This window comes from Megalobrama amblycephala, linkage group LG11, assembly GCF_018812025.1.
Source record: "Megalobrama amblycephala isolate DHTTF-2021 linkage group LG11, ASM1881202v1, whole genome shotgun sequence".
In the NCBI taxonomy this organism is placed as follows: domain Eukaryota; kingdom Metazoa; phylum Chordata; class Actinopteri; order Cypriniformes; family Xenocyprididae; genus Megalobrama; species Megalobrama amblycephala.
Window position 1 is genome coordinate 24,170,442 of NC_063054.1, and position 13,827 is coordinate 24,184,268.

The 13,827-nt window shown below is 40.9% G+C and overlaps 1 protein-coding gene across 13 annotated transcripts in view; it reads right to left on the reverse strand.

Annotated features, from left to right (window-relative positions):
- Nucleotides 1–13,827, reverse strand: part of sash1a (SAM and SH3 domain containing 1a) — a 271,761-nt gene that overhangs the window by 3,959 nt on the left and 253,975 nt on the right. For 9 of the 13 annotated variants that reach the window (XM_048206889.1, XM_048206884.1, XM_048206888.1 and 6 more), the window contains 10 exons: nt 11,135–11,267; nt 10,521–10,921; nt 8,686–8,757; nt 8,387–8,530; nt 7,619–7,751; nt 6,975–7,144; nt 6,410–6,619; nt 5,645–5,795; nt 4,493–4,621; nt 1,402–2,366 (listed from right to left, as the gene is read on the reverse strand). In XM_048206889.1, coding sequence (XP_048062846.1) covers nt 1,402–2,366; nt 4,493–4,621; nt 5,645–5,795; nt 6,410–6,619; nt 6,975–7,144; nt 7,619–7,751; nt 8,387–8,530; nt 8,686–8,757; nt 10,521–10,921; nt 11,135–11,267 — 2,508 coding nt within the window. The remainder of the gene's footprint in view (nt 1–1,401; nt 2,367–4,492; nt 4,622–5,644; nt 5,796–6,409; nt 6,620–6,974; nt 7,145–7,618; nt 7,752–8,386; nt 8,531–8,685; nt 8,758–10,520; nt 10,922–11,134; nt 11,268–13,827) is intronic. The other 4 variants (XM_048206886.1, XM_048206898.1, XM_048206891.1 and 1 more) reach the window with 2 other exon arrangements.

Consider the following 13,827-nt stretch of genomic DNA (forward strand, 5'->3'; position numbering starts at 1 on the left):
TAAAATTGAGGTTAAATCACTGGAGTCACATGGATTACTTTTATGATGTCTTTACCTTTCTGGGGCTTGAAAGTGGTAGTTGCGTAGACTGTCAATGGAGGGACAGAAAGCTCTCAGATTTCATCAAAAAGATCTTCATTTGTGTTCTGAAGATGCACAAATGTCTTATGGGTTTGGAAAAACATGAGGGTCAGTATTTAATGACAGAATTTTCATTTTTGGTTGAACTAACCCTTTAAATTCTAAATCTACTCAAAGAGATCCAAACAATTTCTCGTGCCTAATATGGGGTACATCCGATAGGCTGTGGGTCCAGGCATAATTGGATTGGCTGCCAATAAAAAGCACTAAAACTCCAGGCAGTCTGAAACCACAAGCTGCTCCAATGTTTTTATATTAAAGAGGGGACATTTTTCACCTCTTATTCACCTTTTTTTGTTTGTGATAACCTCAAAGAAGTGATTTGGAATTAGATTTGGTTTGTCGGTGAATGTGCAGTGGACATTATACACCAAGGACCCAAGATGATGTACCTGATCTGAGATGCTCTGTGAATACTTAACTCCCTGCTTATAAATTATGCAAAAAGCGAGTCTTCCAATCCTTCCACTTTTCCACTGCTATTGCTGGCATTGCTGAAAGGACTTTAAGGATACAGGATATGTGATAGTTATGTCTGAGCTAAGTCATGCATTTTTAGCAATTAAAAATAGCTAAAGAAAAGGAGTACAATTAATTATACAGAGACCTATAGGTACTATATGGATGTCATCTTATATGATGGTTAAGGAGTGGAAATTAGTGTTTGGATGAGCACTGATTAAAATGTATGTTTCTTTCCGTTTCTCTTGACACATCCAGCAGTAAATGGAAGGAAAAAATAAACCAGCCATGACTTTCCAGGGACAGTGGCATGGTTGAGTCAAGCCCCCTACTGTTAATCATTGTGCTTCTGTTTAGACTGCTAACTGCTTATTACTGCTATAGTGCCACCATTTTCCGCACCATTTTCGCCATATGACGCAGTTCATACAAACTTGTGGTCACTTGAACATGAAGTCCATGAGACTATGTCAGGGTTTCTCAGATCTCTAAAGAGTTATTCACTGTCTTGAAGAGTTTAGCTCCAAGCACAATCAAAGACTCCTGAGCAAGCTAATCAAGGTCTTCAGAATTACTAGAAAATAACCGGTAGGTTTGTTTGATCAGACTTTGAGGGCAGTGGCCTTCCAGGGCCGGATTTGAGGAACTCTGCCATACGGTGTCCCATTTGGCATTTTAAGTTTTTGAAAAGTGCTCACAAGAGCCCATTTTGTGACTGCTATGCACCTTACTACTACTACCCAAAATAGGCAACACAGCATTACTACTAGATTCATTCGAAAGGAAGTCATGACTTACTTTATCGGAGTATGGCTCTTCGGTGAGATCAATCCCTTCCGAGCGCATCCTGTCCTCCAGCAGAGTCTCGATGTCAAGCATTTTGGCATGGGAGATCTTCCTGCTGAGGGCGACTTTAGCACCGTGGATCTGAGGACATGCTGATTCAGGCAGGTCAGACAGCCAGGGTGGACTCAGAGCTACGGGAGATTCACCTGGTGATACTGGAGTTGATGGAGAACTCTCGGAGGGAGTGGTTGGAGTATATATAGGTTTTGGGGGTAGAGTTGGGGTATTTGGCACCGAACCAGACAGCACCAGTGGAGGGTGGCGCAGACCATTCGGCATACGTTCTTTGGACTTTTTAGCAGGCACAGGAGGTGGGACAGGCGGCTTTTTAGGGTGAGTCCGTGGTGCTGGGCTAGTCGGGGCAGAGACAGGCTGGCGGTTTGAAATCTGAGCGGCAGGCGATTGACTGACCAGGCTGAGAGGAAGCTGTGTGGGAACGAGAGGCCTCTGCAGAGAGCCCGTCTCTCTTCCAACACAACTCTGATCCTGTTTTGATTGTACAGGATCTGTCTTCACTTCCTTTTTGTTGCTCTCCGGTCTTCCTCCATCCTCACTGCCACACTGGTCCTTCCTTTGATCGAAGGCCTGCTCCCAGTGTATATCCCCTAGAGAATGCGAGCGCTTCCAAGACTCAGGGTTCTCCTGGGGGCCGTCCAACTCCTCACAGCTTCGGCTGACCGGTATGCAGGAGGTTTGTCCTGCTTTGGAGCCCTTCTTGAGGCCGAGGCTTCGCAGGCTGAAGCTCTTTATGGGCCGGGGCAGAAAGGTCTTTGGGAACTTGCGTTCCTTCTTGGCCTGCTGCTGAAGAGCTTCAGTGGAGCGAGTCATAGGAAGAGTGGGATAGTCTGTAGACTTTACACCCCCACAATCAAATCCAGATGAACCACGGCTGTGGCGCGACGCCTTGCGGCTCTTACCTGAAACAGAGAATCGTGCTTTCAAATAAATTCATTAATCACATATAATTCCTCCTTAAAGGCTTCAGAAGGTACCTTTTTTTGTGGTTCCTAAGAATACATCTGATGTCATAATGATGAACAGGAAGAGACAGTATTGTAGCAGTTTAGTTTCACACATGAGTACATGAGCTCCTCCACTTTCTCATTGATGCATGAGCCAAACCAACAATACACACTATTACTGATTAGGTTCATGCATCAGTGAGTATTATCATAACTGAAACCAAACTACTACAATCTGAAATGTATACTATCAGAAAATAAAATGCAACTTTTTGGTGTACAACAGCTTGTGAATGGGGCAGTATCCTCAAAGGTATCTTATCTACCCCTAAAGGATTGATATTATTACCTTAAGGGTACATATCAGCAAATTGTGGTACTAAAAATGTTAAACTGACTTGACACGTCGTTCCAAAACTGTATAACTTGCTTATATGAAATAAAATATTTTTAAAAATGACAATGTTTTAGTCTGCAGAAGAAAGTCATAAGGGTTTAGAACAACATGAGGGTGAGCAAATGATGACAGATTTCTATTTTTTTGTTGAACTACCCTTTTAACATGCAAGTAGAACATAACAAATATCTATATGCAAGTAAAGGTATGAAAAAGTACAAATGTTTAGTCAACAGGTTAGTGGTCACATTGTTTAGCAGGTACCCAGAGGCATAGTTCATTACACAGTTCAATTGCAGATACGTTCATTAGTTGTACTGAACGTTTAGTGATTATGCAAGGGTTAGTTTCGAGTTAAAGTTTGGGTGAGCGTCAAATGTGTGTTAAGATGTTAAGTGATGAAAACCACAAATTTAGATCATATTTATTTTGAAAGTTTCATCTTTTTCTGTCAGTTTTCTACGTCAAATATACTCAATATGCTGAGTGCAGAGTTAATGACAGTCAAGCTATTTAAGATTCACAGAGGCACAACACTTTGTATATTAAAAATAATAATAATAAATAAAATGACAAATGAGCATTTATATGCAGGGACCTTAGAGATAAATGTAAAAAACAAAACGAAAAAAAAAAACCAAGAAGGGAAAAGTAATCAGCACAGATAACAATGTCAGGAGGTGAAAAGGGATGAAAAAAGCAAGCAGACCAGAATGCTAGAGATCATAGAATGGATTTATTTTCCACATTGGCAAATTGCACATATTCCTGATCGTTCTAAACACTCATACTCGGCTCCAAGCACACACATACATACGCAGACTCAAACACTGACATACACAACAGAAGGAGGGATCAGTCAGTGTTTCAAGATGCCGGTAGGAGGTTAAGAAGGCAACAGAGAAGTGAAAACCTTAAACATTGAACTTCTTTGGAAATACAGAATGAGATATGGTCCTCTCACTAAGATAAAATCCTCTAAAAAAGACTTAGTAGGTTAGCTCCTACTTTTACACAATCTACATAAAATAACAGCTTCCAATCGTATGTAGCTTCTATTCAGTCACTATATTTTGCATTCTTTTTTAGGCACATAAGAACTTGTGCAATATGACCACAACAAACACCACACACAAATATGGAGTGATATTTCTTGAAATGGCAAAGGGAGGGAGAAAGAGAGATGTTAAATAGAGTCTGAAATGAGTCTGCGGTGGTTTTGCCATGGAGAACATTCTCAAAATCGTCCTGTGTGTAAGTCCTGTGAGCACAAGCCTTGTGTGAGGTTCTGTCTGTCTCTCTTTAGATTTCTCTGAAGCAGCTGATGTGTGTTGATTAGTTAGCGATGGCAAGAGTGGTTGCTGCTTTTGGAAATGTTGATTTCTAACAGAATGGAAGAAAGCAGGAGCAGTAGTCTGTGTAGGCTGGATAAGAGAGTTAAAAGAAAGGTATGATGATAGAGTGCTTCTGGAAAAGAGTAGCAGAAAGAGAACAGGGCACAGCAGATGTGACAGACAGAGAGGCTTGGGTTAAATCCAGATGTGATGACAGTTTCTCATTGGCTGTTAGGACACTGATCATGGCAGAGGCCCAGAGGTGAGAGGATGGTGTCATGGCGTTGCTACACTAGGCTGGGACATGGTGATGCGGTTGGTATGGAGATGCTAGACAAGCGCCTGGTTACCATTCTCTAGGTTTTCGTTGCTTTCGTAGCAACCAGAGTCCCGTGGGGAATCAGCCATGAGGCCACGCCCCTCACAGAGAAGTTTCTCCTGAGAGCCAGAGAGGGCACTGCGCTCTGGGTCACTGCTACCTGTAACACACAAAGACACACATTGAAATATTTTTATTAAACAAGTGACGGGGTGGTCCTGAGTCCAAATAACTGTCATTGCTAATGGATGCTAATGCTGATGGCTATGCTCAGTGTAGGGGTAAATTGAGTAAAGTAAATTCAGTTACATAATCAGATTACTTTTTCAAGTAACTAATAAAGTAGAAATAAGAGTGTTGAACTTCTCCTGTATCCTGTTCTTCTTTAATCTAGAATGGCAGCACAGCTCAAGGGTTTGTTTGAGTTGCGCCATCTACTGTACAGGCGTAAATATGCATTTCCTTCAGCCTGAGACTTATTCTTTTTTTGAAAGGGCCTTAACATTTGCCAAAAATAGAACTACTTTTGTTGTTATTAAAAAACAAACAAGCAAGCCCAGCACAGGTGAGAAAAAGTAATGCTAAAGTAATGTAATGCATTACTTTTCATAAAACGTAAATAAGTAACGCAATTAGTTACTTTTTTAGGGAGTAACTCAATATTGTACTGCATTACTTTTAAAAGTAACTTTCCCCAACATGTTCATGTATTATAGACATTTGTTGTTTGGATAAACATTTAATATATTGTGTATTTACTAAATCCATGTGTGCACTACTTTTCAAAAATGTTCCAAAAGTTTCAAATAAATGCTGTTCTTTTAAAATTTCAATTCATCAAGGATAAAAAAAAAAAAGCATCACAGTATCCACAAAAATAGTAAGCAGAACAACCGTTTTCAACATGGATAAGAATATTTCTTGAGTACCAAATCATATTTGAATGATGTCTGAAGGATCATGTGACACTGAAGACTGGTGTAATGGCTGCTGAAAATTCAGCTTTGCCATCACAGAAATAAATAACATTTTAAAGAACAGTTATTTTAAACTGTAATAACATTTCACAATATTACTGTTTTTACAGTATTTTTGATTCAATGAATGCAGCCTAATAATCCCAATCGACCCTAAACTTTTGAACAGTGGTGTGATGTGTGTGGATGTGTGTGTGTGTACTCACTGTCGTAATCCTGCAGTAGTTCTACAGCAGTCATCAGTACGGCGCGGTGTTGGGGGTCTTTGATGTTGAGCTCGTCCAGATCTTCTTCCTCTAGTAACTTAAACGTGTCCAGGTCTTCATACCCATTAAATAGGAACGTTGGCATGTGCTCCTAAAATATACATACACACATTCACAGATTACACATCCTGTAGAGCTGTAGCACTATGTAGAACCCTTACAGCTAAAAAAAAAACCAAAAAAAAAACCCTACTCCACCCTAGTAGTTCAACTATGGTGGGATGTATGTGTGGGAATGTTTCCAGACTTCAAACTCTATTGTGACAGCCAACTATCATTATAATCCATTAACACACTTAAAACACCACAATGAGGCTTTAAATGGGTCCTGCTATCTATTGTGTGTAGCCGTAAGGTCTGTAATGTGATGTTATTTAGAGATGTTATAACGCAGGAGCTTGTGGGAGGTCTGAAGGGTGTGCATGTCTCTGTGTTTAAATAAAAATTTTAAATGACATAGGGAAATGACCTCGTCCCACATTCTCATAGTTAATGTGCTTTAACAAGTGCCGACCATCTTTTCACACCAACATCCACTTTTTCATTTTCTCATCTCTCCCCACCCCGTTCTTAGATTCTGTCAGTAAAGATTAAAGATGAGCCACACACTCAGATTTATGTTAGATGATTATAGATATACCAGTCAAATTTAAAGCATGTACATAATTCAATAAAAAAAAAGGTTGTGTGTGGTCTCCGTCTCACCTTCAGGTTGATTCTCTCCAGTAGCTCCTCGACAGAGCTGGGTTTGGGCGGCCTGCCCTTCCTCCTCCTCCGAACCGCTCGTTTGGGCTTCTCCTCTTCTTCAGCCAGCACATCCACATAGATGAACTTAAACGTGCCCACCTTGTTATTGAGCAGACCCATCCAGGTGCCCATGGGTGGCTTACTGATGATATCAATCACATCTCCTCTCTTAAGAGAAAAGCAGAGAAATTGAGTGAGTTCCATTAAATAAAGTTCTTATTCAATAAAATGAAAGAAAAAAAAGAGACTAAAAGAAAAATAAATAAATCTGAAACTAAAAACAAATCTCCAAAATAAAATAAAAATAACTATGCTAGTTTTAAGGTCTCATATTACCCTAAATCTTCTTCCTTCTCATATAATTAAAATGAATTAAACTCATATCAATATTATTTATTTACCAAGTGGCCATATAATAAGTTGGACCTTTAATCAAAGTGGTTTGAAAAGGTCTAAACTATTATTTAAAAAATAATGAGTATTAAACAAAAATGAATCTGATTCATTTCCTGTGTGTCAGTACCTTGAGCTTAAGTGAGTCTGTATCATATGGACTCGGGGTGAAGTCAGTGTGAACTCTTGCTCTGCCGCAGAATGGGCCTCTGTACGGAGGCTCTTCATCATCGCCGTCCTCACTCCTCACACTCTCTCTGTTGCTGGCTGATGAGTCTGTGGTGCTCACAGTCTGTCCACCTGTGAGAGGACCAATGCAATCATTAGTCAGACCACTCAGAAAAACATCTGCATAATTAGAGGCATCATTCATATTCGTGACACAAATATTCAAAGTTGCGATAAAACAGAAGTAGTGACAGATCTTTTCTTCCATGTTGTGACATCTCAGTGAAATGGATTATTGAAAAAGGAGAAAATGTAGGCAGGGTCTTGGTTCTATCCATTGGTTGTTGTTGATTGGATAGAGGCAGATCAGAATGCAAGCTTGCAGTCGACTGTAAGAAAGGGGCGGGTTTTATGTGGACTAAATGATTGGAGTCCAGCATAAGTCACCAGAGAGAAGTACATAGTCTTCATCAGAAGATCGAGTTATGACATTTTGATAAAAAATTATTAGGCCAAATTACAATTACGAAATAGGGTAAAAGTAATATGAGCAATAGTGATGCTTGCCTTAGCAAAGAACACAAACACACACACACACACACTTACTCATGGAGCTCTGTCCACTGAGGGAGCTGCGGAGACTCTCTACAGACCCTCCTGCCTTGAGTTTGGGCTTCTCTAGAGAGTCTGTGTCTGGCTGAGGAGACTGAGGACAACTGGGAGTCCCATCTGGACTGGACTATATAAAGAAAAAAAAAAAGAAAAGAAAAGAAAGTGTATAATTATTTATAAAAACAAATCAAGAAAGACAGACAGCAGATGATGGATATAATATAAAGCTCACAAAAAGGACACTTGGTGCACTGCTGCAAGATCATTCTTTAGTGTGACAGTAATTCCTCTAAGTTGCCACTAGGTGGGACTACAACATAAAATATAATTACAGGGAGCGGGACATGAAGAACAAATGTGCTGTGTTGGCACATGGATTTCTCTCTGCACAGATAACAATGACTAACACACACATCCAGAGATCTACATTAAACATGCTAAAAGAGATGAGACACGCCATATAAATGTGAGCGCTTTGCCTAATGGTAAGTAAAACCTAGTGAGCTGCCTACAGAGACAGCATGTAAATACAGGCAGAGAGTATGTATTCAACACTACCAGGGAGTTAGGGTGTATTAAATTGGATGAGCTTGTATCAGGCTCCAGGCTACATAAAGCAATGTTTGACCCTAGTTTGAAACACAGAAAGTGGGGCACACGTGCTACTTTCCCCTCGAGTAAAGGCAGGGTCTCACCTCCGAACATGCCTGCTCTATAACACATAACTCAGCACGGTCAAAGCAAGCACACAAGCATCTGTACCTGTACCTGTTCAGAGAGAGACCCGGCGTATTTCTTGGACATGCGTTTCCTCATAGTCTCTTTGACAGACTTGACTTTCTTCCCTAGAGAGATGCGGGATGTGGTGGGAGATTTCACAGCATCCCTGTACAAAGCCTCCTGCTCCTTATGCCAGAGAGAGAGAGAGAGAGAGAGACAGAAAGAGAGCAATTAAGCACACTGAAAGCCAGCTGATCAACACAACTGGATCACAAACACCGCAGCTGCATTTGAGAGCTGAGACCAAGAAGCAGCGAGAGAAAGAGAGCATGTGTACTCACGCTAGGCTCGGCCGTGTTGACCACATGGAGGGAACGATTAGACAGGTCAAATCCTCCAAAGCTACACGTTCTCTGCAGAAAAAAGTCATAATTACTGTGAATTCACAATCAAATGAATATATTTAGAAGAAGTCATTTAAAACGATTCACAAAGTCTCAATGATTCATGCTGTTCTTTACAATGGAAACCACACATTTTAAAATGATGAACTGCCAAAGGAAATAGTTCATGGTATGACCTGATTTCCTATTCAACTCCAAATAAAATCTTTCAGCAGTTGTTTAACATTATGTAAATAAACTGGTGCTTCCTTGTAAAACCTTGAATGGACTGAAATTGATACTGAAAAAGTAATGAGTAATAAAGCACTAATGTGGACTGACTTTACAGCAACATCTTACATTGCTCAATTTCAAGCGATGCATTACATTTAAATGAACTGGCTTTTCATTTCATGACATTTTCTTGAAATGTTCTACAAAAGCGGCGGAAATCAGAAATATTCTGTTCAAAATAAACAGATAAAGATCAAAAGGAGTAGTATGAGAAGCTGTTTCATGTTCCATGGAATAACATCATGCACTTTAAAAGAAAAAGGAAAAAAAAAAATAGGATAGCACATACAAAACCAAAAAAAAAAAAAAAAAATCCATCAAATTTTGCATTCATGCCCAGGCCGAGAGAGGCATTTCCAACCCAAAATGGATGAAAAAGTTCACTGATGAAGATCACGGCCATGTTCACATTCACTATGAATGACGGCGAGGATCCGCAGACGGCAGACTCTACAAAGCTGCAGAAGGAACTCTATATTATTTATTTTCTTCTTCTTCTAACACTTTCCTGTGTCTCACAAGGACTGAGAGTTTCAATTATGATCTGACACACATGACTGACTACAAGAGAAATAAAGGAGAGAAGCTCAGGATGAGAAAAGATAAGATTTTCAGTACTATCACATTCTGTTTCTCTTCTATACATTTCTCAGATTATGAAGTTTTGATTCCATACTGCAGTAATATGAGTCCACAGTAATGAGAAGAGCTGACGACTAACTGACAGTCTAAGGGATTTCTAACTTTAATCATCGCCACAGTCATGGGTGAAGATATATTTTTTTTTGTATTTTATGACAGCACAGTCCATATTTCATATTTTCAGACTCTGTCTTGAAATATAACTCAAGTGTGTCTCTAAATTGTACTCTACAGAAATTCTCTTTTGCAGCTTTGCAGCAGCCTGTTCCTCCAGTGCAGCAGGGGGCACTGTAGATCTGCTCTTCTGGCAAACTCACAGACTTCTGCTGAATGCGTAAGAGCACACGCTTGGTGCAGCGATCCATGCTGGACGCCCACTTCCTGTTCGCCTCTCTTTCATCCTCCAGGAGCCAACGCCTGTCTGCTTTACTCAGCGTGACGGGCCTAACCAGCCCAGTCCAGTTCAAGTGGCCATACAGGCTGCGTTCCACCACGTACGTGATGTTGAGTTCGCTAACTGCAGTCCTTCCCTTCAGACGCCTTGGTGGAAACAGCCAGCTGCTCACTACTCCGCTCCCACAACTCTTCCCCTTCTCCCTGGCCAACGGAAGCTCACGAGTGGGAGGGGAGGCAGGCAAGGTGGAGGATGGAGCGATGGTTTTCTGAGCATTGCAGGAACGTTGGTAGAGCAGGTGCTTGGTGGAGTACGCATAGTTTGGGTCAGGCTTATTGCGCTGCCACATGGAGATGGGCGGCCGCTTGGTGTTGTTAATGTCATCTAAAGACACCAGAAGGGGGTGCGGCTTTGGGCGGGGCCTAGTGAGGCCGTAAAAAGCATAGACGCTGTCAGTACTTACCCCGTGAGATAGAGATGATAAGGCCTTCCGCATCTCTCCGTCTGTAGCTGAGCGGGAGACTTTAGCATTGTCGTCTCCCAAACCCTCCAATTCAGAGAAAGAGGAGCCACTACCCCCTACTACACCCAGTCCGGATCCGGCGCTACTCTTCCGTGGAGGGCGGATAAGGCCGTGAGGATGCGCGCCTGGGGTCTTCACTAACTTGTGAGCAGGTTTCCAGGCATCAAGGCTGCTAGTGGAGGGTGATGTGGTCAGGCTATCTGTGTCCCCATCCAGAGAGAGCTGCTCTTGGGCTAGAGAGGACAAAGAGGAGTCTGTGCACTGGGCCGGCTTCTTGTGGATTTCTGCATACAGTGCATTTATGTCATCGCATATGGGAGCTGCATCCAGACTGAGCGAATCTGCAAGAAAATGAAGATCAAAACTAAAACTTCTATAAACTGATAATAACTTTGAATATACTGAATGCTCTCTACAGTCTATGAAAAATGGATATTCATTTTGAGATTTGCTAAAAAATTACATTTACAGTAAATTAAAACATTTCAGTTTTAAGAATATTCTCATAACAAACATCAGTTATTGCCAGATAAACAGTATTCTCTTCCAGCTACCTTGTGAGTCATGTCTTTTGCTGTCATCCACTTTGATGAGTTTCTTGCGAACACGTCGAGTTGAGTTGACCAGTTTGTGAAGCCTCTTGAATTTTACAGAGTCTTCCTGCTCATCATCTGACTGCTCCACAGACTAGAGAGAGAAAACTCAGCTTCAATATTATATCACCTCCAAGAAACATGCATACTGCATTCCATATAGACATACACAAAAACAGAAAATGGTTTCAACTGGTATGAAGAGATTATGACATGTTTAGGATGAGCTCTATTAGGGACATGACTTATGTATGAAACATTGCAGCATGGAGTTACGTGTTATGAAGTTTTGAGTCCAAGAAACACACACAAGTCTTGTTTTTGAACATAACAGATGAGTGAGCATTTGTGGTGGAATAAATTTTATTTGAAATGAATAATTCAGATGGGGACACTAAACTGTTGAGATGATTTACGACCCCATGCCTGAATATATATATATATATAAAAATATAACTCGAAGAATATATAACTAGAATAATAATACCCGACAGTTAACACAGTAGTGGCATCAATTATGATACTGAAACCTCTCATACACAAAGACAAAGCCTCTTTAATCCTTTTTATCCAAGTCCTAGACTTGCAAATTGCAAACTCCAAAAACATTTTGTTTTCTGCAAACGTACACCACATTATGGGATGACATGGTGTTTTTTGACTAACAGGATATAATCGGTGCTAACCACAGACTGTTTTTAAACCACAGACTGTTTTTAAATCACCAGGAGAGACTGTTTTGACCAATATTAATGATTGGCAAATATTTCTAGTCATCCTAACAAACCACACACTTAAGTGTTCCACTAAGATGTTGAGGTTGAAAGTGATCTGTCACTGGAAACCTAAAGCTCACCCTCATAAACACAAAATCTCACTGGTTCACCTTTGGCATAGAATTATCTTCTCTACCAGTCAAAAGGAAGAAGAGTTGATGGTGATGATGGTCAAGAAATAGAGGATTCGGACACACAACAGCACGGCTCAAAGAGCTCAAAGTGTATCCTTAGAAACAGAGCAGAGAAACTAATTTACATTGTAAACAAAAGCTCCCATATAAAAAAATCTCATAATCTCATTTAGGACTTCAACTGAAGCGTGATACAAAACCATAATTTCTGCCGCTCAAATCCAGTCACCAGCAAGTTTACTAAACCATATTTCAAACAAGAGCAAAGGATGAAAGAAAGGAGAAAGAACATGAAAACAAAAATACAGTGCATAAATGTGTCCCGTGTTCCTACCAGCAGTAGTTTCCTCTAGGACAGATGTTAGCAACACCAACTCACTCCGAGATGAATCCAAACTGTAAACAGTTTTTTTTTGAAGGGAAGTCTGCAATATCTGGAGGCAGGGGAGTGACCGTGCCAAAAGACATGAGCTTGGGCGTCCGGAAACACTGCAAGCTCTCCCACATTTGACCCCTGAACATCCTTAATGGTCTTCAGAGGAGAGAAGGAATGTAGGCCAGAGAGAAGAAAGGCTGGCCTGGTTGCAGAGTCTATTCATATAGAGATACAGTACATCCTCTGTGATAGTGGATGCTGACACTGATCCCACATCAGCTTACTCGGGCAGAGCTGTGATGGGTCACTATATTGAGTGCAGTTGACACTGATCTCATGACAGGGGTATCCTGCAGACACACAGCAAGCTCTTGGTGTTCTGATTAATGTTAAACTGAGCTCAGATCAGCAGGATCCTCAGAGAGAGTTGTGCCCATCAGTTTAACCGTTAGCAGACTAGGGCTGACCCGTTTCCATTTATAAATAGGAGATCATCAGCCCAGGGGCCAAGATTCCTACAGAGATCCATTTTCTCATTCAAACACTGAAATTCAATTTGCACATGCTTATGTGTGCCAGTGACAGACAGGAGGAAATGTGTGCGTGTGTTTCAGAAACAGCCTCGGGTTCAGAGACACAGGGTCTTTTTATGAATAAGACTTTCTTACCTCATTTCCTCTCCTTTTGTAATCATGAGTGAAACGGTACAATGGGAGAACCTCGAGAATAAATGAGATCATATTTTCACCCCAATAAAAGAATAAGAAATTATATTTTGCAGAAAGAAAATGAAAAAATTTTTAGGACCAAGAATATTATATATCATTATTATTTCCTGGGCATTTCTTGACAGTTTTTCGTGAGATTCACCCACAACAGAGTATTTAGCTTCCTTGCTAAATCCATTATCAGAAGATCAGCTAAAAACAGGTCTTCAATTTCCTCTATTTTGATCCTTTTAGACATGAAATTACACTGACCACACACACACACAGGACACAGATGCACAGAAAGCGCCGCAGCGGGGATGGGCAGTGACTCCTCTGAGCGGACAAGGATTTGCTGGGCGAGTGAGTCATTCTGTAGCTTTAAGCGCTGAGCGAAGCAGTGCTGTGGTTTGTTAACATCAAAAAGCATTGCAAAAACAGCTTAGCTGTTGACCATTGGAACAGGAGGTGTATGTTTACTTGCAGAGGCTGGAAGCTGCTCAAAGTTTCCATGATAACTATGTGTGTATTTGTGTACTGGCAGCCTATTTCTCAAAAGGGGAAAGCTAAATCCACTGTCACCAAACCTTTCAAGGCTTTAACCGAGAACACATTCATGCACAGCTTGGGACGGCCCAGTGCGCAGGCATGCACATACAGC